General features: G+C 54.1%; 2 protein-coding genes and 1 long non-coding RNA gene across 3 annotated transcripts in view; 1 reads left to right on the forward strand and 2 right to left on the reverse strand.

Moving 5' to 3' along the window:
* Positions 1–3,303: 3,303 nt before the first annotated feature.
* Positions 3,304–5,618, reverse strand: LOC137463014 (forkhead box protein L2-like). The gene is made up of 3 exons (XM_068173906.1): positions 4,892–5,618; positions 4,040–4,212; positions 3,304–3,570 (listed from the first exon to the last, which is right to left on the reverse strand). The coding sequence occupies exons 1-3, from the start codon at positions 5,183–5,185 to the stop codon at positions 3,363–3,365; spliced, it is 675 nt and encodes a 224-aa protein (XP_068030007.1). The 5' UTR covers positions 5,186–5,618; the 3' UTR covers positions 3,304–3,362.
* A 3,014-nt stretch (positions 5,619–8,632) lies between these two features.
* PIAS4 (protein inhibitor of activated STAT 4) lies at positions 8,633–23,986 on the reverse strand. Its single transcript, XM_068173905.1, has 11 exons — positions 23,878–23,986; positions 20,724–21,147; positions 17,474–17,558; positions 15,684–15,725; positions 15,307–15,397; positions 14,880–15,008; positions 14,693–14,798; positions 12,186–12,259; positions 11,531–11,691; positions 9,724–9,854; positions 8,633–9,271 (listed from the first exon to the last, which is right to left on the reverse strand). The coding sequence occupies exons 1-11, from the start codon at positions 23,902–23,904 to the stop codon at positions 9,066–9,068; spliced, it is 1,476 nt and encodes a 491-aa protein (XP_068030006.1). The 5' UTR covers positions 23,905–23,986; the 3' UTR covers positions 8,633–9,065.
* The window catches only part of LOC137463017 (uncharacterized), a 158,613-nt gene continuing 145,288 nt past the window's right edge, over positions 12,988–26,312 (forward strand). The window contains exon 1 of the long non-coding RNA XR_010993819.1: positions 12,988–13,967. This is a non-coding gene — a long non-coding RNA (uncharacterized lncRNA). The remainder of the gene's footprint in view (positions 13,968–26,312) is intronic.

Consider the following 26,312-nt stretch of genomic DNA (forward strand, 5'->3'; position numbering starts at 1 on the left):
AATTTTGGGGGATTAATCCAAGTTTGGGGGGCTCAGGCCAATTTTGGGGGATTAATCCAAGTTTGGGGGGGGCTCAGGCCAATTTTGGGGGATTAATCCAAGTTTGGGGGGGCTCAGGCCAATTTTGGGGGATTAATCCAAGTTTGGGGGGGCTCAGGCCAATTTTGGGGGATTAATCCAAGTTTGGGGGTGCTCAGGCCAATTTTGGGGGATTAATCTGGGTTTGGGGGTGCTCAGGCCAATTTTGGGGGATTAATCCAGGTTTGGGGGGGCTCAGGCCAATTTTGGGGGATTAATCCAAGTTTGGGGGTGCTCAGGCCAATTTTGGGGGATTAATCTGGGTTTGGGGGTGCTCAGGCCAATTTTGGGGGATTAATCCAGGTTTGGGGGGGCTCAGGCCAATTTTGGGGGGTTAATCCAAGTTTGGGGGGCTCAGGCCAATTTTGGGGGATTAATGCAAGTTTGGGGGGGCTCAGGCCAATTTTGGGGGATTAATCCAAGTTTGGGGGGGCTCAGGCCAATTTTGGGGGATTAATCCAATTTTGGGGGGATTAATCCAGGTTTGGGGGGGCTCAGGCCAATTTTGGGGGATTAATCCGGGTTTGGGGGGGCTCAGCCTGGCTTTGGGGAGGGTCAATCCGGGTTTGGGGTGCAGAGCCCAGGTTTGGGGGGGCTCAGCCCCGTTTTGGGGGATTAATCCGGGTTTTGGGGGTTCAGCCCAGGTTCAGGGGGTTTAATCCTGGCTTTGGGGGGTTTAATCCTGCCACGGGAGGGGCTGCACCTCCTGCTGGGCTGGGAGGGGACAAATTTGGGGTTTTTCCCCCCAAAATCGGCGCTGGGGGGGTCCTGCCCCCCACACTGAGCAGGAGGGGTTTCATTTCTCATTTTCCCACAGGGAAGGGCTGATTCCCCCTCCCCACCCCAAAATTCTCCTTCACCCCCCCCCAACCCTTTAGAGCCTCCCCAGCCCCAATCCCCCCCCTCAAATTTAACAATTTAATAATAAATCAAGACAAAACCCCCTGAATTTCTCTCTCTAAATTTTCTAATTTTTTTTTTTTTTTTGGATTCACGACAAGAAAAAAAAAATTAATTAATTTCAATCAAGAGAAACAAAATAAAAAGAGCAAAACGGGATGGAAATTTTGGGGCGGGGAGGGGGCAAAATGCTGCATTAAATTGTGTTTTATATAATAAAATTATCTATCTATCTATCTATCTATATATATATATATATATATACACAGCAAGAGCTGAAATGTCCCCAGGGACGGGGGGGACACCGAGCTCGGCCCGGGGACCCCAAAGGATGCTCGAGGTGGGGCCACTTTATTATAAATATTAATTTTATTTTCTTTTTTTTCCCTTTTTTTGGTTTTTTTTTTTGTTTTGTTTTTTTTTTCCTGCGTCTTTCTATATAATCTATTAAAGAGATTCTTTATCTTCAAGCACTCGCAAAGGTTGCAGCGGTTTTTATGTGTTTTTTCCAGTTTTTTGGGTTTGTTTTTTTTTTTTTTTTAGTGAGGATTTTTCTCGGGGGTGGGGGGGGGAGGAAAAGGAGCGAGGAAAGGAAGAGAGAGAGAGAAAAAAATAAATATAAATAAATATATTAAAAAAAATAAAGCACAGAAAAGACATTCCATAGATTGTAACTTTGATAGTTCTTTATAAAGTGGGGGGAGATGAGGAAAAAAAAAAACAACAAAAACTATGACAAAAAACGACAAAAAAAATTAAAATAATAAAAATTGCACTTTGGGGGGGGGGCTTTAAAATAAAAAAAAAATTAAAAAAAAGAGAGAAATAAACTATATATTAAAAATACACCCGGAGCCCGCTGGATTTCTTGGGGGAGGAAAGGATGGAGGGACACCGGCTCTTTTTTGGGGTGTCCCCCTAATTTTTTTGGGGGGGGTTTTAATGATTTTGGGTTTGTTTTTTTTTTTGCTGGTTTTGGGGTTGGGGAGCCCCGGGCGGGGGGAACAGGGCAGGGGCTGGCGGTTCCCTGGGGTTTTGGGGGGGATTTTGGGGGGATTTCCTCTATTTTTGGGACCTCCAGAACTGCATAGGGGATTTTTAGGGGGGGGGCTCCCCCTGTTTTGGGGGTTTCCAGGGTTGTGGGGGGATATTTTTGGGGTTTTCCCCTATTTCGGGGGGGTCCAGGACTGCAGAGGGGATTTTTAGGGGATTCTCCGCCCATTTTGGGGTGCCCAGCGCTGCTGCGGGGAGGGGGTGGGGTGGGGGCTCCGTCTCAACCTGTGGCCGTGCCTCAGTTTCCCCAAATGGAACAAAGCCCCCCCCCACTACAGAATAAGAGCAAAGGGGGGGGGGTCCCACCCCCCCAGTCTGCCCAGTGCCCCCCTCCCCAGTACCCCCGGCCCCATTAAGCCGCTTGGGGTGGGGGCTGAGGGGGGCTTAGGGGACCCTAATCGCGTTTGGGGACAGATGGCCGCGGTTTAAGGAGCCTCCGGGGACACATTTGGGGTGTCCCCCCCCCCACCCCCCACTCCCCAAACCCCCCTAAACCGGGGTGGCCACCTCAAACCGGGACAAGGCGCTGCACCGGTGACCCCCCCACCCCCCAAAAACGCCCCAAAAATGCCCCAAAAATGCCCCAAACCGCGCTGTGCCCGTGGGGGCAGGAGCCAGCCCGGCCCGCACCCCCCGGGGCAGCCCCCCCAAAGGGCACGGCCGAGGGGGGGGATTAATTTGTGTCATAATCTGCCTTGTTCGGGGCTTTGGGGGTTTATCCCGGGATTTATGGCCGAGTCGTCTTTCTTAGCGAGACGCCCTAATGCCACTTAACACCTGGGAGCCGCGATTTTCATTAGAGGCGTCAGGGACAATTAGTAAGGGAATAATTAGGGCAGGAGCAGCCGCTGCAGGGTTTAAGCCCCATATGTGCCTGAGTGTGCGAGGCGGGGGATTGGGGGGATTGGGGGAACCCCGGTTTGGGGTGTCCAGGGGGGGTTTGTTTGGGGTGGGGGGGGGGGGGGGAATCAGTCCAAGTTTGGGCCGTGCCTCAGTTTCCCCCAATGGGAAAGTCCCGTTTGGGGGTGAAGGCGAAGGGTGGGGGTCCTCAGTGTCCATCGGGTGCCATCGTGGGGTGACAGCACGGGGGAGGATGGGGGGTGAAGGCGAAGGGTGGGGGTCCTCAGTGTCCATCGGGTGCCATCGTGGGGTGACAGCACGGGGGAGGATGGGGGGGGTGGGGACGGGACACGGGATGGGGACCCCAGGAATGAACCCCGTGCTGGTGACAGCGGTGACAGGGGACACGCCCAGGGGTGACCCCTGGGGGAAGGAGGGGACACCCGGAGCGGGTGCCACACCCGGAGCTGTCCCCACGGTGCCGGGGGGGGTCACAGGAAGGGGGCCCGGGGCAGGAGGGGCGCGGAGCCGCGGGGCAGCGGGAGCCGCCCCCAGCCCCAGCGCGGCCGCTCGGGCAGGGGGCACGGCGGGGGGACCCTGGGCAGCGCCAGGGGGGGCCCGGGGGGGCCCGGGGGGCAGCAGGGGCAGCAGCAGCCGAGGCCGTACAGGGCGTAGGGGTGGAAGTAGCCCACGTTCACCCTGCGAGGGGAAACAGAGCAGGGGATCAGCGCCGGGATCCAGAGCCCCTCCTCGCTGACCCCCAGAGCCCCCCGAGCCCCCCAGGCCCCCAGAGCCACCCTGGCACCCCAGAGCTTCCCAAGCCTCCCGGGCCCCCCAGAGGCCCTCAGCCCCCTGAGCCCCCAGAGACCCTCAGTCCCCCAGAGCCCCCAGAGCCCCCAGAGCCCCTCAGCCCCCTGAGCCCCCAGAGACCCTCAGTCCCCCAGAGCCCCCAGAGCCCCCTGAGCCCCCAGAGCATCCCAGCCCCCCAGAGCCCCCTGAGCCCCCAGAGACCCTCAGCCCCCAGAGACCCCAGAGCCCCCCAGTCCCCAGAGCACCCGGGCCCCAGAGCCCCCAGAGCCCCCAGAGCCCCCAGAGCCACCCTGGGCCCCCAGAGACCCTCAGCCCCCCAGAGCACCCCAGGCCCCCCAGAGCCCCCAGGCCCCCTGACCTGCGGACGCGGCGCCGGGCCCGCCGCCGGTGGTAGTCGCCCTTGGCGAAGTCCTCCAGGTTGGCGGGGTGGATGGCCCAGAAGTGGCCTTTGCCGTTGTCGCTGCGCCCGGCCTTGACGAAGCACTCGTTAAGGGACAGGTTGTGGCGGACGCTGTTGCGCCAGCTCTTCTCCTGTGGCCAGAAGGGTCAGTCAGGCCCACAGGGGTCACTCAGGCCCACAGGGGTCACTCAGATCAGGAGGGGTCACTCAGATCTGGAGGGGTCACTCAGATCCGGAGGGGTCACTCAGGCCCACAGGGGTCACTCAGATCCGGAGGGGTCACTCAGATCCGGAGGGGTCACTCAGGCCGAGCCCCCCAGCCCCACCGTGCCCACCCCACTCCCTGCAGAAACCGGCCCGGGATCTGGCCACGGGCACCGGCGTTCTCCCTGGGGATTGGGGTCAGCCAACACCAGCAGGCTCCGAAATGAGCCCGGAGACACCGAGCCCGGCAGCCCCGAGCGCTGGACAGCACCGATGGATCTCCCCATGGACCGGGCTCAGCGGAGCCGGGTCAGCCCCCCAGCCCAATCCCCACCCCACAGCAGCACCGCTCACCCCAAACCCTGGAAATTGGGGAAATTCCCAGAAAACTCTCCTGCCCCAACGCCACAACCCGTCCCTCACACACCCCACGGCAGCACCGCTCACCCCAAACCCTGGAAATTGGGGAAATTCCCAGGAAACTCTCCCGCCCCAACGCCACAACCCGTCCCTCACACACCCCACAGCACCGCTCACCCCAAACCCTGGAAATTGGGGAAATTCCCAGGAAACTCTCCCGCCCCAACGCCACAACCCGTCCCTCACCTTGTTCTTGAAGTAGGGGTAGTTGTCCATGATCCACTGGTAGATGTCGGACAGCAGCAGCTTCTTCTCGGGGGACGAGAGGATGGCGGTGGAGATGAGGGCGATGTAGGACTGTGCCGGTTTGTCCCCGGGCTCCGGCAGGGCCCGGGGGGTGCCCGGGGGGCTCCGGCCGGGATGCTCCGGGCTGGGGGCAGCCCTGTCCCCCCGGCCCCCCAGCAGGTACTCGATGGTGAAGGAGGCTCCGGGCGGGCGCCGTGCTGTGTCCCCACTCGTGTCCCCACTCGTGTCCCCCATGGTGCAGGTGCTGCCGGCAAGTGCCTGCGCTCATGGCCCGGTAATTAGTGCAGATTACAGGGTTTGCTAATTGTGTTTTCACAAACGCGCTGCCCCCAAAGCGGGCTGTTTATCTGGCAAAGCCTCGGCTTTAACGGGATTTGGGCCCTTAAGCCTCATAAATAAAATGATTAATCCGCTGGAGGTGGAGGAATTCGAAGTGGCACCGAGGAGGTGCCCCTGGGGACGGGGCTGGGGGGTGCCCGGGGATCTGGCTGCCCCCCAAAACCGAGGGAGAAGCTGGAGGGGGTTGGGGTTGCCCCAGAACCCTCCAGGCTCCGTTTGGGGTGATCCTGGAGACCCTGGGAGATCTTGGGAAATCCTGGGATTGCCCCAGGATCCTCCTGCTGTGCATGAAAAGCCCCTGGTCTCATTTTGGGGTGAGCTGGGAGTGATCCTGGGAACCCTGTGGAGATCTCAGGAGCCTGGGGGAGATCCTGGGGGACCCCAGCCAGTTCCTGGGGATCCTGGTCAGATCTTGAGGGGCTCAGGGAGATCCTGGGGAAGCTCCTGGTGACCCCAGGAAGGTTGGGGAGGCCCTCTGGGAAGATTTTCCCTGGAAAGATTCTGGGCATGTTGAGTGAGATCCTTGGGACACCCCGGGAGAAGATCCTGGAGACCCCCAGTGAGATCCTGGGAAATCCTGAAGAGATCCTGGAGGCCCTGGGGTGAGAAATCCCAACAAGCCAACACAGAATTAAATGTAAATCTTTCATTTTATTTAACAAACACTATAATTTGAAGAATGTGTACTGAGAGAAAGAAAAATAATTTTCTTTTTTTTTTGTTTTTTTTTTTCTCTTCTCTTTACAAAACAAAGAAGAAAAAAAACAGGATATAAGAAAAAAACAAAAAAAAAACCAACATATGTACAGGAAGAGCTGGCCAACTCCAACAGAAAGCACTAAAACAAGCATGGTGTTTCCAAACAGTTGCTTGGCCTGGAAAATTTAAAAGCAATTAAATTAGAAAAAAAAATATTAGGAAAACAACTGGACTCTAAAGCTACTGTGCAGCCAGGGCCGCGAGCACAGAACTTTGTACAGTAAAACTAATTTGGGAGCTCTACCCGGGTTTTTGTCAGTTGTTTTCATCCCCCTTTTCCCACCCCCACCCCCGTTTCAACCTGAAAACATATTGCTTACAGCCAGGAAAGAGAAGGAAAAGCAAAGCCTGGGGCCAACGAGTGCGGGTGTCCCTGTGGGAGAGGGAGCAGGAGCTGCTCCGGGTCCCCCCTGCCAGACCTGGGGGAAACAGGGGGGGTCTCATCCCCACCCCCTTCCAAATTCCAGGCCTGCAGACAAAACCCAGCCAGGCAGGAAGGGGAGAATCCCCCTCCCACAGGGGCTCAGGGACCCCCACCCCATTTGGGAGATGGGGGTTTGGGAGAGGAGCCCCCAAGCTGGCAGGGGACCCCTCCTCACTGTGGAGAGGAGTCTTTGCTTTTGGGCAAGTGGCCAACGAGGATTTAGGGCAGCTCTGGCTGGACCTCGGGGGCTTTTCCCTCCAGGTGGGATTGGCCACGTGTGGAATTTTCTGCAGTGAGGGGGAAGTGCTGGGAAAGGCACCAACACCCCCCTCTCTGAGCCCCCTGGCTGCTGGGGTGAGGGATGGAGGGTTTGGGGTGCCCAGAGCAGGGGCTGAAGGAAGGATGGAGGGTTTGGGGTACCCTGAGGGGAAGGATAAAGGGGGGATGGAGGGTTTGGGGTACCCTGAGGGCAGGGATAAAGGGGGGATGGAGGGTTTGGGGTACCCTGAGGGCAGGGATAAAGGGGGGATGGAGGGTTTGGGGTACCCTGAGGGCAGGGATAAAGGGGGGATGGAGGGTTTGGGGTACCCTGAGGGCAGGGATAAAGGGGGGATGGAGGGTTTGGGGTACCCTGAGGGGAAGGATAAAGGGGGGATGGAGGGTTGGGGTACCCTGAGGGGAAGGATAAAGGGGAGATGGAGGGTTGGGGTACCCTGAGGGGAAGGATAAAGGGGAGATGGAGGGTTTGGGGTACCCTGAGGGGAAGGATAAAGGGGGGATGGAGGGTTTGGGGTACCCTGAGGGGAAGGATAAAGGGGGGATGGAGGGTTTGGGGTACCCTGAGGGGAAGGATAAAGGGGGGATGGAGGGTTTGGGGTCTGGCGGTGCCCAGCAACACCAAGACCCTCGGGGGTCTCAGGCCAGCACCGGGCACAGGGACATCCCCCCTGCTCCTCACCCAGCCCGGGAGCAGGGCCAGCTCCCTCCCGGGGTTGTCCTGAGCTGCAGGGGGAAAAGCCAGCGAGGTCCAGAGCAAACCAGAGCCGGGAGGAGCCAGTGGGAACAGCAGAGCTGACGGCAGAGGCCGGGACAGAAACTCTCCAAGACAAAGTCAAAAAGGTGACGCTTCGCAAACTCAAAAGCAACAACGTTTTGCCACCAAACAGCACAGGAGGAGCTTTGGCTCTGGGGCCAAAGGCTGGGACAGAGAAGTGGAGGGGCCGGAGCGGCGGCAGCGCCCGGGCCCCGCCCTCGCACCCGCCCGGGACGGGCTCGGGACTCAAAGAAACCTGAATTGGAGTTACCGAGGTAGTTGGCTAAAAACTGAGATTCCCCCACCCGGCATTTTCTGGAAGGACCCCCTTGCCCTGCTCCTGCTTCATGGTGCCAGGTGTGCCCAGGTGTGGGGCTGGCCTGCAGGTCACAGCACTGTCCCCAGGCCTGGGGGTGTCCTGCAGGTCACTGGGGGTGTCCTGCAGGTCACTGTCCCCATCCCCAGGCCTGGGGGTGTCCTGCAGGTCACTGGGGGTGTCTTGCAGGTCACTGGGGGTGTCCTGCAGGTCACTGGGGGTGTCCTGCAGGTCACTGTCCCCATCCCCAGGCCTGGGGGTGTCCTGCAGGTCACTGGGGGTGTCTTGCAGGTCACTGGGGGTGTCCTGCAGGTCACTGTCCCCATCCCCAGGCCTGGGGGTGTCCTGCAGGTCACTGGAGGTGTCCTGCAGGTCACGGCCACCGCCTCCAGAACCAACCTCAACGAAAAGGGAATGCGCAGCCCTTGTCAGTCTTCAAAAACACCAAAGTTATTGCACTTCAAAAATACAACAGATCTGTGGTTCGAGCCCCCCCCCTCCCTCCCACCCCCCACCCCCCCATGGCTTCTGCTCAACTAGAACGAGTCACTACTGCACAAATCTCTACACTTCCCTTGGGATTAGGTTAAAATTCCAAACGTGTCTCTTTACATGAGGTGCAGAGCTGCTGGAGCTCCGAGCTAGAACAGTGCCACTTCCAACCGGACATCTCACCCCTGGCACCCCATGCCCCCACTCCCACCCCTACAAACCCCCCCTCTATCCTCTCTGGGTTATACAACCCCCTCCCAGAGCCCTCCCCGCTCCCCCCCTCCCGCCCCGCCCCGGACTCACACGTCCAGCAAAACCTTTAGATTAATTAAGGAATGGTTAATTAACAAGAGGATCAAACTGCACACGGCTTTGGAGATGCAGGGGTGGGTGTCCTGGAGGTGTGCAGGGGAGCTCCCCCGATCCCGGGATCCAGGTGAGGGAGGATCCTGCCTGGCTTAAGACACTTTCTTTACTTCAGGCTCCAGTTCAGGGTCAGGCTCTGAGTGGGGTCGTTTTCCAACCAAGAAGCAGCTCAATGGTTTTTTTTTTTTTTTTGTTTTGTTTGTGTCGTTTTTTTGTTTTTTTTTCTTTTTTCTCTCATTTTAATGAGTAATTTGGAATAGGAAAGTCACAGGAGATGAGGGAGGGAGGGAGATGAGGTGGGAGAGGACGTTCTCCCCCTCCTCCAGTTTAATAAGCACCAGAGTATTCAAGTCTGTCCGTTGGGAATTCTGAGCCATGGCTGCAGTCAGCAGGCAGAGACTAAACCTTTCTCGTAAGAGCAGCGTCGTTTGGGCTGGGGTCCCTCATCATCATCATCCTCCTCCTCATCCTCCTCCTCGTCCTCCTCCGAGGATGAGCTGTCCAGTGTTAAATCCACAACATCCGCCGGGGCTTTGCCGTTCTCACCGGTGCCGTTGGGAGTGGCCAGGAGCCCGTTCACATCCGAGGAACCTGGCATGGGGAGGAGGAGCTGAAACCAGGCCTGTCCAGCTCAGGGAAGGATCCAACACTCCTGGCTGGTCAGCCTGGACAAGGGAAGGCCCCGGGGAGGCTCCAGAGCCACTTCCAGAGTCTAAAGGGTCTCCAGGAGAGCTGGAAAGGGACTTAGGACAAGGGATGGAGAGACAGGACACAGGGAATGGCTTTCACAGCCAGAGGGAATACTGGGGAGAAATTCTTCCTTGTGAGGGTGCCCAGAGCAGCTGTGGCTGCCCCTGGATTCCTGGAAGTGTCCAAGGCCAGGCTGGACAGGGCTTGGAGCAACCTGGGCTAGTGGAAGGTGTCCCTGCCCACAGCAGGGGGTGGGACTGGATGATCCTGCAGGTCCCTTCCAACACAAACCATTCTGGAATTCTGTGATTTCACCCAGGGGGTTCCAGCCTTTTTTCCCCAGGGACACTCACCTAGAACCAGGATTGGACACTGAGGGCTGCAGCTCCGCTCCTTCTCGGCTCGGATGGGGCACCAGGAGCCATCCACCAGGTACTCGATCTCATCTGCATCTTCACATTCTGTCAGGATCTTGGACAGGAGCCTGCAGAGGGGACAGGAGGAGCTGTCACAGCCCTGGCAATCAGCAGGGTGTGTGCAGTGACCCTGGATCCAAAAGCAATCTGGTGCTGGCTCCTGAGCTCTGAGCCCTTGGAGTCACGGACTTTATTCCCCATAAAACCAGTGCAGGTTCTGACGGTGCAAATCCATCCCAGCCCTTCCTGTCCATGCACCCAAATCATCAACTACCAGCTTAATTAGCTGCAATTAAAGAGAGTTTTGCCTCTTCACCCAGTTTCCCAGGCACAGCTTCCAGGCAGGCAGCTGCTGCCCCATCCCATGGGACATTCCCAGGGACATTCCCAGCAAGGCTTTAGCAAAAGGTGAGGTATCCTTTGGCATTAGGAACTCAGCAATCCAACAAGCAGCACTTCCCTTCCTTCCTAGTTTTATTTCCCAAATCTCCACAATAACCACCAGAACAACATTCCTGCATCAGGAACACCATGAAAATACACCTGGAATGACGCCCTGATCCAGAGAAACTGGGGACTTGCTTTATTCCCTGTGTCCCACCATTTGCCTGGGATGTTTATTTGGAAATGCTGCTCTGCCAGGCCTCACTTCCTCCTGGACTTTCCTTCAGGAGGAAGGAGAACTCCTAGTGGAAAGACTTCCAAGGTCAGGAAAACTTTGTGGCACCCCACTGGGAGAGTCTCAGCTTTCCCCAGCTCCTGTAGGAATTGTTCCCACAGCCAATCCCATCAGCAGCACAGCAACCACCAAGCTGCAGCTCCCAAAAAGCTGACAAGGCCCTGAGGATCCCAGACCTGACCAACCACCTCCCTCCCTGCTCGGGAGCCTCCAGCTCGTTCTTGACTCCCAGCACCCAGCTGAGTGCCAGCTTCCCTCTCTCACTCCCAGGGAATCTGGGAAGGACTTCACCCAACAGAACTGGCATCAAACCCAGTCCTGAGCAGGGACAAAAGTCTGTTGAGCCTTCCCCAGGGACATCCTGCTGCTCCTCGTGCAGGACACGGGCATGGCTGACCCGTGGGGGTTCCACAGTCCCACCTCTCGCAGCTTCCCCTTCATCTCCCCCTGACAGAGATCTCCAAGGAACTGGATTTTCCTGTCAGGGTTGGCCAGGGGACAAAGCAAACAGGTTATCTGTGCTGAGGCTGCTCCAGGCTGCTGGAAAGCCACAGCTCCTGGATCTGCCCAGGGCCCACGAAGGCAGCGACGCTCCAGGAAGCCTCGGTGAGGCTGGGAACAGACTGGTCTGCTCACTTCCCTGTGCCAGGGGAGCTGGAGCCACCCCAAACATCGCTCCAAACTCTCCCTGCTCTTGAGGGAACCTGCAGTGGAGGGCAATCACACAGCCATGAGGGTGGAGATCATTTCCCAGCAGGCAGGAACCACGTGTGTTGTTCCACCAGTCCTTGGCCAGCACCACGAGGATGTCGGTGGTCCCAGTCCACAGAAGGCTCCCAGCATTTGGGGGCACAAAGCTGCTTCCAAACTCACCCCAAAAATGCTGCACCACAAGCCTGTTCCCTCCCAGCACATTCCCACTTGCTTTAACACACCAAAACACCGAAACCAAAATATTATGCACCAACAGAATAAACTTTCAACAGTTTCAAAGTGAACTTCAACCAAGAGCTGGGTGCTGCACCCAGTGGGGAAGGGGAAAGGGCAGAGAGGTGCAAATCTCACCCATCAATGATGAGCTGGTCGTAGGGGGCAGGTTTGTCACACACAGGGCACATCCATGTGGGCTTTTTCTCATTCATCTGTAGGTAGAAGACGGCATCAAAGCACTGCAGGTGTGCACAGGTCTCGGCCCGGCACGGCACCGACAGGCGCATCTTCACCAGCTGTGGGACCAGAGAGCAGAAAATCAGCCAGGACACCTGGCAAGGAACCCCCAGATCCCCTCAGAAGGAAAAACATTTGTGAGTTTGCAAAGCTGGTCTGGGAGTATGGTTTGGGTTCTTGACAAAACCGGACTAAAACGGAGCTGGAGCTCCTTGGTTCTGGAGCAAACTGGGAGAGCTGGGTTTCCAGTGCCTAAAGGGGCTCCAGGAGAGCTGGAGAGGGACTTGGGACAAGGGATGGAGGGACAGGACACAGGGAATGGCTTCCCACTGCCAGAGGAAATATTGGGAAGGAATTCCTGGCTGTGAGGGTCCTGAGGCCCTGGCACCGGGTTCCCAGAGCAGCTGTGGCTGCCCCTGGACCCCTGGAAGTGTCCAAGGCCAGGCTGGAGCAGCCTGGGTCAGTGGGAGGTGTCCCTGCCCATGGCACTGGATGGTTTTAAGTTCCCTTCCAACCCAAACTCCAATTCCAGCACAAGCCTGCAGGGTCTCACCGGACAGATGAGGGACACTCGGACCCCGGTGGTGGCGATTTCACTGTCTGGGTCCAGGCGTAGCTTCTCTTTCACTGCAGGGAGAGCAGAGGACACAACATGTAACGAAACTCAGCCCTTGGCAACACAGCGCAGCACAGGGGAAGCAGCTCACCCCAGCCCTGGGGTGTTGTTGTATTTTTTACAGGGTGTGTATGGATCATTTTCCCTGCCAGGGAGGGAAGGAGCATGTGGATTCAGCTCCAGCCTGGGCACGGTGGGGTTAATTCCCTCCTGAGCTCTGTGGCAGCAGGATGGGGGGAAATGTCTCTCCCCTGGCACTTCCAGTTCAGAGCAAAGAGTCAAACTGAGAGGGAAAACACATCCCATCCTTTTTCCATCAGGTTATCGAGCCTCCTCTCAGCACTGCTGGGCTGCCACTCCTCGGCCTCTACGCTGGCCACCTCCTTTATTCCAGAACATTCCACAGGAACCACAAACAGGCCCAGAGGTACCCAGGCAGATAGCTCAGAGCAAGGCAGCCATGCAAAACCAGGCACAGCAGCCATCCAGCACAGATCTGGGAAGAATCAGATGTTAGGAAAGGAGGAATCCTGTCCCTGCTGCTGCAGCCTGAAAGGAAAACCCAGAGGAGCAGCAGGGAAATCAAAGAAAGCAGCAGATGGGCAGGTCCCACACCAAGGTGCAAAAATCAACAAAACGAGCTCTGAACTGCTCCCCCAAGTCCTGAGGAGGAGCTGCTGCTCCCACTGTTGCTGTCTGCAACTGCCTCTGACACTTCCATCACCGTTTTTTTCTTTGGAGCAAGTCAAGCATTTCTTTTGACCTTTTCAGATCATAACAAGATGTCTCCAGACAATGAGGCTACATGCAGCTCTGCAACACCCAGCTTTAATTAGAGAGTGACTTCTCAGATGTGAAATTCCCAGGAGATTACAAGATTTGGGCTTGTTTTCCTCACATTAGGAGCCTTTTCATCCAAGCTTAATTTTTTATGAAGTTCTTTGTAAGAGCCTTCTCTATGCATCAATTACTGGGAGACACAGGAAGGAGAATTTTCTAGGATGTCCAGATCAGGATTTTGGATCCAAAGCCATAATCTGTTCTCAGATGATGTTCCTGTATTAAGTTCTACAGAATTTTATGCAAAGCAAGATGAGTCAGCAGTGAGATGTGACTGAAGCCAAAGGGCAGCTTCAGTGACAGGGAATTATTTGCAGAGCAGACCAGAGCTAGAAAAGCAAAGTTTAAGATCTCCTCAGGTTGGCCAGTTCTGGATATCCAAACAACTTCCAAGCATGAAAACACAAAGGAGCTGAAATAAGACACTGCTCTTATTGGGTTTTATTTAAAGTCACCAAATACAACTGATCCCTGCCCGAAATCCAGGTGTCTGCAAGCTGGAATCATCACCTTCCCCGCGAACTACCATCCACCTCCAAGACTGGCAGGCTGAGGAAGTTCAGCCTGGAGAAGAGAAGGTGGAGTGGAGACCTCCCAGCAGCATTCCAGTCCCTGAAGGGGCTCCAGGGATGCTGGAAAGGGGCTCTTCATTAGGAGCTGTAGTGATGGGATAAGGGGGAATGGCTTGAAGAGGGGAAATTGGGGTTAAGATGTGCAGGAGAAATTCTTCCCTGGGGGGGAGGTCCTGGCACAGGGTGCCCAGAGCAGCTGTGGCTGCCCCTGGATGTGTCCAAGGCCAGGATGGACAGGGCTTGGAGTAACCTGGGATGGTGGAAGGTGTCCCTGCCATGGCAGGGGTGGCACTGGATGAGCTTTAAGGTCCTTCCAACCCAAACTATCCTGGGATTTCCTGACAGTTTCTTATCCTTGGGAAGAGTTTCCCAGGATCTGGACAGTTTTAAAGACCACCAGGGTCATGGGGTCAGTTCTCCCACGCAGAGCGAAAACAGTGAGAAAGTTTTGTCCAGCAACATGAAAAATTGGGAATCTTCCACACTCATGAGCTCCAAGTCAGAGTCCACCTTGGAAAAGTAATTTCCCCTCATTTCCAGTAATGTTTTACATGAGCCTCATAGCAGGAGGATTTACCTGAGTGGTTTGGGATAAGCATCTCTGGGGACCATCTCTTCTCTGAAGCTCTCAAGGCATATCAAAGTGCTGCTGGTGACATCCCACTGCCACCCCAAGGAGTCCCAGGGACTGGGGCAGCAGGACATTGTCACCAGGATCCCTCGCTCCAGAAATCTCCTTTGGAAATCCCGAGGGTCAGTGCTGCTCATACTGACTCAGCTGAAGGCATGAAGCCCTTCCAGTCACAACGACACCGGCACGACACGACCTGGCACAAATCCTAAATCCAACTACAGAGCTGCCGCAGAGCCACCAGAACCACGGCTTTGGGGTGACCTCCCACGGCTCACACACAGCTCAGCAAGTCTGTTCAGATAAAAAGTGGGGTTTATACAGCTGGAGGGAAGCAGAGGTGTGCATGGTGGTGGTTATTCCCCAGCAGGCTGCAGACAGGCCCTTCCTGAGCCACTCACCCAGTGCTTTGCAGAGCTCCGGGTGTTTGATGCCGATGGTTTTCAACCTCTGCAGCAGCTCTGCTGAGGTCATCTGCCGCACCAGGTACAGGCCCACCGAGTAGCTCTGGGGAGAGAGGGAGGAGAGGATGAGGAGGCTGCTCTGCAGGGCTGCCAGGGGAGCTCTGGGTGCTCCCTGGGCTCTCACCTTGCCGTAGTTGCCCCAGGTGACGGTGATGCGGTTGGTGGCCGCCGACAGGTACATAAGATGGGTGAGGTTGATGGGCCTGCAGGGCCTCTTGGGTTCCACCCCGGGTTTGTTTGAGGGGTAGTAGCCCTAGAGCAGGAAGATTAAATATAGATATTTATTTTTCACTCAAGGTACATCTACTCAGCCCCAGGTCTCAGGGATGGGGGGAAGGAGCTGAGTACAGCTGGAGCACAAAGTAACCAGGATCGAGCCTTTATGCAGAACAGTTCATTAACAACATGGCTAATCCATTAAAAAATTAGCTTTAAACTAAGTAGTGCACTTCTATAGTGTGGCATTCATCAGGCAAGCAATTTCCTTCCATATTCCAAAAATTTTCCCCCCAGATTCCCCAAATTTTCCTCCCCAGTCCCCCAGTCCTCACCGGCACGGAGCAGTAGCTGTGGTTCACCTTGACGGCGATGTTGGGAGGGTACTGATCCTCCTGAGGTGAACTGGTGTCTGTGTAGCAGATTCTGGGCAGAAACAACACATCCCATAATATCCCAACACTCTGCACATCCCCAGCTCCCACAGGCCCCATCCCAATCCATGCTCCCTCAGCAGAGCCCATCCAGGTGGGATTCTGCCATTTCTGCTAGAGGTTCAAAAGTGGAGTTCAAGATGCTCCTGTGAGGCCCAGGAACAAAAGGTTCACTGGAAATTCTCTCTGGAGCCATGAAATCCATGTTGGAACTTGCTGGAATATTCCCTCCTCCCCTGCTCTGCCCCTGATGTTCAATGAGCCCAGCCCAGACCTACCTGAGCACCACCTGAACCGATTTCACACCAGGTTGCAACTCCCTGATAAATGAAAGAACAGAAAACTTCAAATTATGTAAAAAAAAATCCCTACCCTCAAAAAAAAAAAAAAATCACCCAAACCAGCTGCCAGACTCAAGAACTTTAGTTGCTCCTATTTTATTTTTTTAATAGAACTTCAAAAAAATACCTCACAGAACTTTATTTAAATTGTACAATTCCCCGTGTCAGGGTCAGCTGGTGAGACCCCAGCAGTGTGAAAGTCCTTGTTTCCCTAGCCCAGCAGCTGAAGAAGAGGTTTGGAACATGTCCAATTGTGCTTTCAAGGTTGTTTATTTCTTCTTATCTCTATATTCTTTCTCTGACCTGCTGTGGTCCACCTAGTACAGAAACCACAGCAGTCTGGCCTTGAGTCCTGGGCAGCTCCCACATTATATACTCAAAACTATGTGTGTGTGTTTACAATTTCTTCACCCATTCCTATCACCTGTGTTAGACAGTGAATCTCTACCTTAAACGAACAGAAAAGTGTCACCATCACACCAAGACATGGAGAGCAAGACAAAGGAGAAGGAGGTCAGGACACACCCAAATCCCTCCATCTTGTCCCCTTGAACCCCATTCTAAAAACCACCAAAATTCTCCTTTTCCACCCTGTGTTAGTTCAAATATCACACTACTCAAACCCTTGTGGCTTGTAATTCCTCACACAGAGTTGGCAGCTTTTTCCACAGGCTAAAATGGAAGCCACAGGTGTTTTTGACTTCATCCCAGGGTCTCTGAGCCCCCTGCCAGGGTCTCGAGGCAGAGGGATGTCCTGGACTCCAACACCCCTGCAAGTATCAGTGGTCCTGTAATTATTATTTTTTGCCTGATGCACCAACTTACAGCTTTTCTCTGGGTTTTTAAAACTGTTCAGGTGCCTTCTGGTGATTTGTGAGAATTTATAAAAACTGGGTTTTAAGGTCAGGTTTACCTGAGAGTGTTCAAGACTCTCTGTGTTTAATTATTCAGCTGAAGCTCTTCATGCAAACCAAGGGACTGAATATTAAGGCCCCACTGTGAATATTGCAACTTCCATCAGGGCTGTTCCTGACAGGATTTTAACTGGATTCAGAAAATAAGTGGAAAACACAACAAGGATATTTTACCAGGAGGCAAAATAACCAAGATATTCTTTCTCCAGCTCTTTATTTTAAGATAAAGAGAAATATTCAAAGGTTTTATGTTGAATTTTTGGAGGCATTCTTCTGCATGAAGGCAGCAGGTCAGCCAAGAGGAAACCTCCCTGCCTGCACTGCCACCTCTGAGGAGAGTCTTTGTTTGACTCAAAAGTTGCATCTGACAGAGGTCAGGGTAAATCCTAATCCAAGATGTTTCCTCGGGCAGATCCTGCAGCCTCCTCCCCACCAAGGAAGTTTCCTTTCAGATGCAAACAGCCTCACACTCTGCCTTTTGAACCTGGCACAGAGGAAAGGCTGCAGGCACTCACACCACCAGCTCAGCAGAGAATTTAGGTCATCGATGATTCCATCCCGATTTTCCTGCCCAAATGCACCATTCCAGAGGGAGATTAGAGCAGCACAAGTGAAACTTAAGGACCTGGCTGGGGGAATTTGCAGCTCCCACTGCCCTCAAAGCTCTTTGCTGTACATGAGGAGCAGCCTGATGTCCTCACACAAATCCTGTTCCCTTGCAGAGAACAAAAGCTTCCACAGGCAGGGAACACGGAGGAATTATGGAATTATGCAGCTGCATTTTCTTCAACTTCAATACCCAGTGAGGAGTACCTGGAATTTCTGATCAGCTCCACTTGTCTTGGTGTTAATGCAAAAATGCACGGACTTTCCTGAAGCTTCTCATTATTCTGTGGAACTGAGGAGGGAAGAAAAAAGTGTCCATCAAACTGAGAACAGCAGCTCTGAGCACGAGGTGATTGTTATGCTCTGTTTATCTCCAGGTCTTGTTTTCTCCCACACCCCAGAATTGCAGTTTTCACCTGTTTTGGTAATTCTGCTTTGATTAGAGCTTTGCTCACTGTTCAGTACAGCCAGCACAGGCTTTGGATTTGATTTTTCCCTTTTTTTTTTAATTATTTTTCCTCCCCTCAAATAATTCAAGAGCCATCAGCTCACCACATCAGTGGTGTCACAGCATGACCACATCCTCAAGAAGCCCAAGAGGAGACCTGAGCCTGACACAAAAGCCCAAAACCAACCAGACTGAGCAGGCGGGTTCTGGAAAAGAAAGAAAACAACCCCAGCAACAAAAAAGATTAGCTCAGATAATAAAAAAGCAACACAAAAAGCATCTGGAAAAGACAAAACACCACTTCAAACCCCCTGACCTTGAGGGTGGGACAGCAGCTCACCCTCAGAGAGGCTTAAGAGAGCCCAGCATTAACTGGGGCCTTTTGCACACTGACAATTTTAAGATCAAGTGCATTTAATGTGGGGAAAAATAAAGCTTGAGACGTGGGAAAATTTTGTTGCAACCTGTACTTTAATCCAAACACGTTTTATTTTCAGTTTTGTGTCTCTAAGCAAAGTTCAGACCCTGAGCTGCTGAAAGTCAGGGGAGGAACACAAAGTGCTAAAACAGCTTTTCAAAAAATTATTTACAATAGCAAGAATTGGGTGTTTTGCTTTGCCTCACTTCCCCTGCATGGTTATTCAAAGCCAACAGGATTTCAGAAGGAGCAAAGTGTCCTTTTGTATGAAAAAGAGGAGATGAAGGAAGGATAAAACCTCAGCAGCTCTTGGAAGACCTGGTGACAACTTGAATCACTCCAGGTGCTTCCCCCTTTGGTCCCTTTTCTGCTTTAAAAATGCAAATGAAACTTGCAAAAATAAATTTCAAAAGTAAGAATTAAGATATCTTTATGGAACTTTTTGTTTAGTTCCACTTTTCCGCCCAAATATCTCCTGACAAAAACAACCAGCAGAAAATAAAACATTTCATGAGGTATTTTTAGCAAGTGATGATTGACAAGGACAATAACAAAAAGTAATTTTCATGTTTCTGATTAAGAAACTGCCAATAAACTGAGTCCTGCTGATTGTTCAGCCACACAAAGACAAAGCAAACCTGATTAGGAAAAGTGAGAAGCTGCTCGTGGTTTATTTTGCATTTCTATCAGCTCGCTCTTCCTTTATACAAGAATTAAATTGCTGCTGGAAGAAAAACCCAAAATCTGGGAGGTGCAGCCTGGTCAGGTATGAGACCTGAACATCTGCTGCTCCTGGCTCCACAGAAAGCTCTGCCACCAGCAGGGAAAATCAGCCAGAAACCCTGCAGGGACCTGGCTGGCCCAGGGGAGGTGTCACCTACCAGGGGCAGAGGCTGCATTTAATGAGCCCTCGGTTCTGAGCTGATGCAGAGGACATTTAATGGCAACTTGGAACAAAATCTGGTAATCCCAGGGAGTGTATCCAACCTCTTCTGCCTCTGGATGCTTCCACCTCTTGGAAATTTGTTTTCCTTCAAAATCCCATATTGGAGTTGCTGACTAACACACATTTAACACTGAACAAACCATTCCTCACACTATTATAATGTTTGAGCTCGACTCTGGCTCCACTCAGCTGTTTTGTCACAGCAGTTACGCCTTCAAATGAAGAAGAAATTATATAAAATCTGACTGATTAGACCTTTATCTTTTTGTTTTTGTACAATCAAATCTTTACCTATTTTTCCCTCCAAGCCACAACAAGTATCTTTTCAGCAAAGCCAAACCAGCTCAAGTTGTAGAATCATTTGGTAGAAAATTCTGACATTACCACACAAACTTATGGGACACTCAGCAGAACTCAACTTCTCTGGACACACTGAATTTGCTACCAGAACATTCTATTTAACATCAGTTAACAACATTCTCCGTTTCTCAAAACTAAAATAATGAAACATCAGTCTCCACACCCCAGGAAAAAAGCTCTTCTTCCAGTTTTACTGGTTACCCCTCAAAACACACAGCAACACACACAAATAACTGTGACAAGCACCAAAAAAAATGTCAAAAAAACAGTTTGAGGAGTTGCCACCCTCTTTTATCCATAGGATGCTTCAGGTCAGGGATTTTTAGTGCTGAAAACCAGCATTAGTGTAGAATATGGCCTCATAATCCATAGGAACCAATCAAGGTGGGCTTCCAAGTTACATCCCAAAGTGACCACCACATTCCAGGTCTGAGGAAAACCACAGGAGCATAGGATTTGGATTGGGAAGAACCTGAAGGATCGTCCCATTCCATCTCACAGGCAGGGACACCTTCCACTGTCCCAGGGTGCTCCAACCTGGCCTTGGGCACTTCCAGGGCAGCCACGGCTTCTCCTTCCCTGTGCCAGGGCCTCCTCACCCTCACAGGGAAGAATGCTCCCCAACATCCCATCTAAATCTCTCCTCTTTTAGTTTGAAACAGTTCCCCCTTTCTCAGCAACCTCCCTCTCTGTAAAAAGCTGCTCTCCCTCTTTTGTCAGCCACCTTTAAGCACTGGCAAGCCCAGAGAGAAATATTCCTCTGTAAATTCTGAGCATGGGGGGAGAGAGAGGGGTGGGAAAGAGAGAGAGAGGAGGAAGAGAGAGAGAGGGGGGAAGATAGAGAGAGAGGAAAGAGGAGAAAGTGTGGGGGAGAGAGAGAGGAAAGAAGGGAAAGAGAGAGAGAGGGGAAGACAGAGAGAGAGGAAAGAGTGGGGGAAGAGAGGGAGAAGGGAAAGAGGGGAAAGAGAGAGAGGGAGAGAGGGGAAAGAAAGAGGGGGAAAGAAAGAGAAAGGGGGGAAGGGGGAAAGAGGGGAAAGAGAGAGAGAGAGAGGGGGGAAGAGAAGGAGAAGGGAAAGAGGGGAAAGAGAGAGAGAGGGGAAAGAGAAAGAGAGGGGGGAAAGAGGGGAAAGAGAGAGAGAGGGGGAAAGAGGGGAAAGAGAGAGAGAGAGAGATGGATCTCACCACCCCATCCATCAGCCTCTCCCACCCCACGACTTCAGAAAATCCTTAAAAACATAACTTATTTACCAACACAAACACCCCCCCTCCCTCCGCCAAAACTCACCTAACTCTGTGGGCTTCAACAGCTCGTCCAGCGTGGTATAAAAGGGCAACTTCACCAAGCGAACCTCGGGCTTGGCCACTTTGGGGGGCAACCTGCCCAGTCCGTTCAGGTATTTGCCATAGAGGGCAGGGTAGTCGATGTTGGTGGCGGGCAGGGGGCGGGGCACGGCACTGCCGCGGTCGTAGGAGTGCAGGGCCAGGGCCTCGGCGCGGTGCGGCGCCGGCGGCTGCGCCACGTCCGAGCCCTTCTTGTTGTAGCGAGTCTCGTAGAGCTCCTTGATCTTCTTGAACACCTCGGGGCTGCAGTCAAACTGGACCAGCTGCAAAGCTCGGGTCACTAGTTCGTGTTTTAGTCCGCTTTTACTCCTGCCAACAAAACCCAGCAACATCTGAAGATCTGAGACTCGGAAACTCATCACCATGTTCTGGGGGATAAAAAATTAAAAGATGTTCTCATAGTTATAAAAGGCAAAGGTTTAGTTGTCACTTTATAACTACAAGGCAAGATATTCAAAATTTCCCCTCAAAGAAAGACCCCAAACCTGGCCAAACCCGCTGCTGTCAACTGATTTTGGTTCCCATTTCTTGTTTGAGCAACACAAACACAGAGATCACCCACTGAAATATCACCTGAAGGACAAAACCACCAGCACAGTCATCAAACGACTCAAAAATCACTTGGACAGATGCTAAACACCCTCAAGACAGCTCAGCTGGAAGCAGGACCGACCTCAAAGATCTAAACCAAGAGGCCTCACTTGTGAAAGAGCTCATGAACTCCTTCAGCAGCCTGAGGCATCCGGAATTCCCAGAGAAACATGGAAAACTTCATCCCAAATGGCGTCAGTGCAAGGCACAGGAAGGAAATCAAAATGAGTTAGGTGAGGCTGAGGTAAACTGAGGCCACCAATCCTGGAATTCTGAATGGGAAAAACCTTCCAGGATCTTTAAAAAACCCCACATATTTTAGAGTATGGAAGGATATTTAGATTGTTGAAGAGAGCAGAGTGTTCCCAGGAGAACAATGCCAAGCACTCCCCTGTGATCCCAGCCAGGAGCTGCCTTGGTGTCACACTGCAGTTATCAATTTCAGTCTCTGATAAGCAGCAAAACCCAGCTCAGTCTTCCAAAATTCCCTCTCGGTGGCACGTCAGGCCTGTAACTGTCAGCAGAGTCAAAGGCCACAAGGCAACTTCCCATCAGAAACCAGGAATTCTTCCTGTTAAACCCACAGCTCCAGGTTGGCATTTCCATTCCCTAAACACCAAACAGCCTTGAAATTGCAAAGAAACAGCTCATAAAGTACATGGGTTCGAAAATTCATGTTGCCCTGGAAATTAACTTGGGAGATAGCCACACACATACACTCCATAGCCTTCCTGGTTTGTGGGGAATATGGGAATTCAAGAACAAACCCCACCAAAAAAATGCAGCAGCAAAGACCCAGCAGATCTTCCCCAGCCTCTACCCCACTCCTGAATTAATAATTAATAAAAAAACATAAAAGATAATATAACAATCTTATCATTCCCTGGAATAAACCAGCTACAGATTTTTTTTTAAATTAAGAAAGCTACAACTGTTTCCAGAAACATTTCACAGCCACTTTTGGATGTGTGGGAATTAAATGAGAGAGAAAATGCCATTTGATTATCTCCTTTTCCCTTACATATGTCATTTAATCAGAAAACCCAAAAGCTGTTATGTCACTGTCTGTAGTTAGAACTTCTGGGAGTCGTGATGAGTCCCAAAATATCCCCGATGAGGGGAAGGAAAGACTGATGACTAAAGAGGAGAGAAAAGATGTTTAATTGCCAGGAAGTCAGAATTTCAGAGCCCTGGATTCATGGTGCTGCTCCACCAGACACCACCTGTGAAATCCTGGAGAAATCTACTTTGTGCCTCAGTTTTCTTCAACTAAAAAAAAAGTATCAGGATCGTTAAGGTTGGGAAAGACCTCCAAGATCATCAAGTCTGATGAAATCCCACCAGGATCATTAAACTGTGCTAGGAAACGGAGAGCCCCCGGGGGATTTGAGGATAAAAGGTGCATTTGGAAAGATAAATTCATCAAGACACAGCAGCAGGAGGTACCAGGGCATCCCAGGAGCACAGGAATTCCTCCTGGAGCACCTCACCCAGGACTCTCGGCCTGGAAAGCGGAGTTGGAGCGCAGAGTTTCCATTTTGAAGGAACGAAGGCCCAGCAGGACGATGCGATTTGAGCAGCGACACAACAACAAACCCCAGACAAAGCAAACCGAGAGCTCCTCGAGCTGCCCCGTGCCAGCAGGGAGAGCAAGCACATGGATCGCCGAGATTCCCGACACTCCCGGCTGTTCCTCCTCTCAGGAACCCTCGTGAGGGACGGCTCAGACCCCACCAGAAACCTCTGCGGCCACCACGATGCCCGGGAAGCGCGTTCCGCCGCTCTGGAAGTGCAGGGGGGCGGCAGAGCCCCCCCAGAAAAGCCTCTCCCGCTGGGATTGCTGCGCCCATCCAGCCCCATCCCCGCCGAGGGGCTGCTCCTGCGGGCGGGGAACGCTTCCCAAGGAGCACTTCCTTGGGAACACTTCCAGGGAGCGCTCCCCGGTGCTCCTGAACCGCCCTCAGCACCGGCCGCTGCCCCGGCTCCCACAGAGCCGGGATCCCGAGGGGAACGGGAAAAGCTCCCGGTGCTTTGCAAGGCACGAACCGCCTCGGAAACACAACTCCGAGCATGGATTCACTTCACCCCCCATCCCAGAGGGGCCCTGGGGCGGCCCGTGCCCCCGGCAGTGCCCGTCCCGCCGGACAGCTCCGCACCGAGCCGCTCCGCCCTCGAACCGGGCAGCGGGACGGGGGCCGGGGGGCGCGGGGGCAGCACCAGCGATCCTTAATCGCGGGAATTAGCGGGGTAAACCCACCGCGGAGGCAGCCCCGAGGAGGGCGGGCAGCACCGCGAGCCGGGCCGGGCCGGTTCGGCCCCGGGAGGTCCGGTGGGGGCTGCGGCCCTGAGGCCGGGGCGCGGCAGTCTCTGAGGGAAAAAGGCGAAGGGGCGGCCCCGGAGCGCCGCCTCCGCGGTTCGCAGCGCCGCCCCCCGCCGTCCCCCCGCGCCGGGAGCCGCCCGGTGCCGGCCGGGCCCCGCGGGCGGGGCGGCGGCTCCACTTCCCTCACCTTCGCCTCCACCAGCTCCGCCGCCATCTTGGGCCTCCAGCGTCCACCGCGCCGGGCGCCGCCGCCGGATCACGTGACGCCCTCGCGCCGGGAGGGGGCGTGGGCGGGGCCGCGCCGCGAGAGCCGCCCAATCGGCGCGCGCGCTCCTCGCTCCCCGGCCACGCCCTCCCCCGAGCCACGCCCCTACAAAGCCACGCCTCCCCGGCTGTCTTAAAGGGGCCGCGCTCCGCAAACCGGGGGCGCACCGGGGGGTGGGGGGACGGAACGGCGGCGGGAGCGGGGATGGGAGCGGCGGGGGCGGGCATGGAGGCGGCCCCGCGGGCACTGCGGGAGGAGGAGGGGGTGGGCAGGCGGTGGGTGCTACCCCCAAGATGGCGGCAGGTGGGTGCCCCGGGGCAGGGCAGGTCCCGGTGGGCGCGACCCGAGGCTCCGCCGGCGTCCCCGGTGAGAAGGGAAGCGCTGGGGGGATCTAGGAGAAGAAGGGATGGGGATGGTTCCCGGGGAAGGGCTGGGCAGGGGGGGATCTCCTGGCCAAAATTCGCCCTGTGGCAGCGACGTCCCAAAGACCCCCGAGCCTTTCTTCTCCAGTCAGTGTTTGTGCCCCCTTCTGCGGCTGAACCCACCGCTGATTAAAAATGCCTTCCGTGTAATAGCCATAATTATACTAATAATGGTAATGAGAATAATAAATACATTGCAGTTTGCAGCTTTTTCCCGGCGGGCAGCTCTGATCTCTGCTCTGGGAGCAGGGACACGAGCCAGGGAACAGCTGGAGCTGTGCCAGGGATTTGGGATGGAGATCAGGGAAAGGTTCTGGGCTTTAGGATGGAGATCAGGGAAAGGTTCTGGGATTTGGGATGGAGATCAGGGAAAGGTTCATGGCTTTGGGATGGAGATCAGGGAAAGGTTCAGGGCTTTAGGATGGAGATCAGGGAAAGGTTCTGGGATTGGGGATGGAGATCAGGGAAAGGTTCAGGGATTTGGGATGGAGATCAGGGAAAGGTTCTGGGATTTGGGATGGAGATCAGGGAAAGGTTCTGGGATTGGGGATGGAGATCAGGGAAAGGTTCAGGGATTTGGGATGGAGATCAGGGAAAGGTTCAGGGCTTTAGGATGGAGATCAGGGAAAGGTTCTGGGATTTGGGATGGAGATCAGGGAAAGGTTCTGGGATTTGGGATGGAGATCAGGGAAAGGTTCAGGGATTTGGGATGGAGATCAGGGAAAGGTTCTGGGATTGGGGATGGAGATCAGGGAAAGGTTCAGGGATTTGGGATGGAGATCAGGGAAAGGTTCAGGGCTTTAGGATGGAGATCAGGGAAAGGTTCTGGGATTTGGGATGGAGATCAGGGAAAGGTTCTGGGATTGGGGATGGAGATCAGGGAAAGGTTCAGGGATTTGGGATGGAGATCAGGGAAAGGTTCTGCCTCTGAGGGTGGTGGGCACTGCCCAGTCTCCCCAGGGAACGGGCACATTCCAACCCTGCCAGAGCTCCAGGAGCCTTTGGAAAACCCTCTGGGACAGGGTGGGGTTGTTGGGGTTGGACTGGATGATTTCAGGGTAACTCCAGTGTTTGGGGTGAAACGCTGCACTGGGAAAGGTTTTCCAGCACTTTCCTCTCCTTGCCATCGACCTCACGTACTAATTAAACAAAAAGACTATTAACAGCTTCTCAGGAAGAGCAGGATGCTCATCAGGTTTCCCAGTTTTCCCTTCTAGGCTGGCAAAAGCCAGGGTCGGTGTTAAAAATCCCCCAGATTGCTGTGGAAACCCCAAAGGCTGATAATTCATCCTGTCACGGTGGGACAGCGGGGCCCAAATCCATCCTGGGTGCAGCCCCATGGCCGTCCTGCCTGTCCCTGCCTCACACGGGCAGCCTGGGAATGTGCTGGGAATTTGGGAGCTGCCAGTGACCGAACTGGGATTGTCCAGCCTGGAGAAGAGAAGTTTTGGGCGAGCTCACTGTGGCCTTCAGGACCTGAAGGGACCCCAAAAGAAATATGGGAAGAGAGACTTCGGACAAGGGATGGAGGGACAGGACACAGGGAATGGCTTCCACTGCCAGAGGGCAGGGATGGGTGGGCTATTGGGAAGCAATTCCTGCCTGGGAGGGTGGGGAGGGGCTGGGATGGAATTCCCAGAGCAGCTGTGGCTGCCCCTGGATCCCCGGCAGTGCCCGAGGCCAGCCTGGGACGGTGGAAGGTGTCCCCGCCATGGCACTGGATGTTCCTCCATGTCCCTTCCGACCCAAACCATTCTCTCCGTGATTTCTGTGGGCTCTAAGGGCGCACAGGGACGGCTCGGAGCCCGAGCTCTGCGGCTCCGTGCCGGCCCGGTGACACCGGGCCCGGCGGGGGGGGTCCGGCCGCTGCCGCTGCCGCTGCCGGTGCCCCCGCGCTCCTCCCCGCCCGCGGGGGGCGCTGCAGCACCGGCCCGC

This window comes from Anomalospiza imberbis, chromosome 27, assembly GCF_031753505.1.
Source record: "Anomalospiza imberbis isolate Cuckoo-Finch-1a 21T00152 chromosome 27, ASM3175350v1, whole genome shotgun sequence".
NCBI classification, from domain to species: domain Eukaryota; kingdom Metazoa; phylum Chordata; class Aves; order Passeriformes; family Viduidae; genus Anomalospiza; species Anomalospiza imberbis.

Bases quoted from the DNA above. Each gene is read 5' to 3' on its own strand.
- LOC137463014 (XM_068173906.1), bottom strand. From the start codon at position 5,185: ATGGGGGACACGAGTGGGGACACGAGTGGGGACACAGCACGGCGCCCG. The intron at 4,213-4,891 runs GTGAGGGACGGG...TTCTGGCCACAG, and splicing joins ACCCCTACTTCAAGAACAAG to GAGAAGAGCTGGCGCAACAG. The intron at 3,571-4,039 runs GTCAGGGGGCCT...TTCCCCTCGCAG, and splicing joins GCCCGGCGCCGCGTCCGCAG to GGTGAACGTGGGCTACTTCC.
- PIAS4 (XM_068173905.1), bottom strand. From the start codon at position 23,904: ATGGCGGCGGAGCTGGTGGAGGCGAAG. The intron at 17,559-20,723 runs GTGAGTTTTGGC...TTCCCTCCTCAG, and splicing joins GTTGAAGCCCACAGAGTTAG to TTCCACAGAATAATGAGAAG. The intron at 9,272-9,723 runs GTGAGTGTCCCT...TCCCCATGCCAG, and splicing joins GTGTCCAATCCTGGTTCTAG to GTTCCTCGGATGTGAACGGG.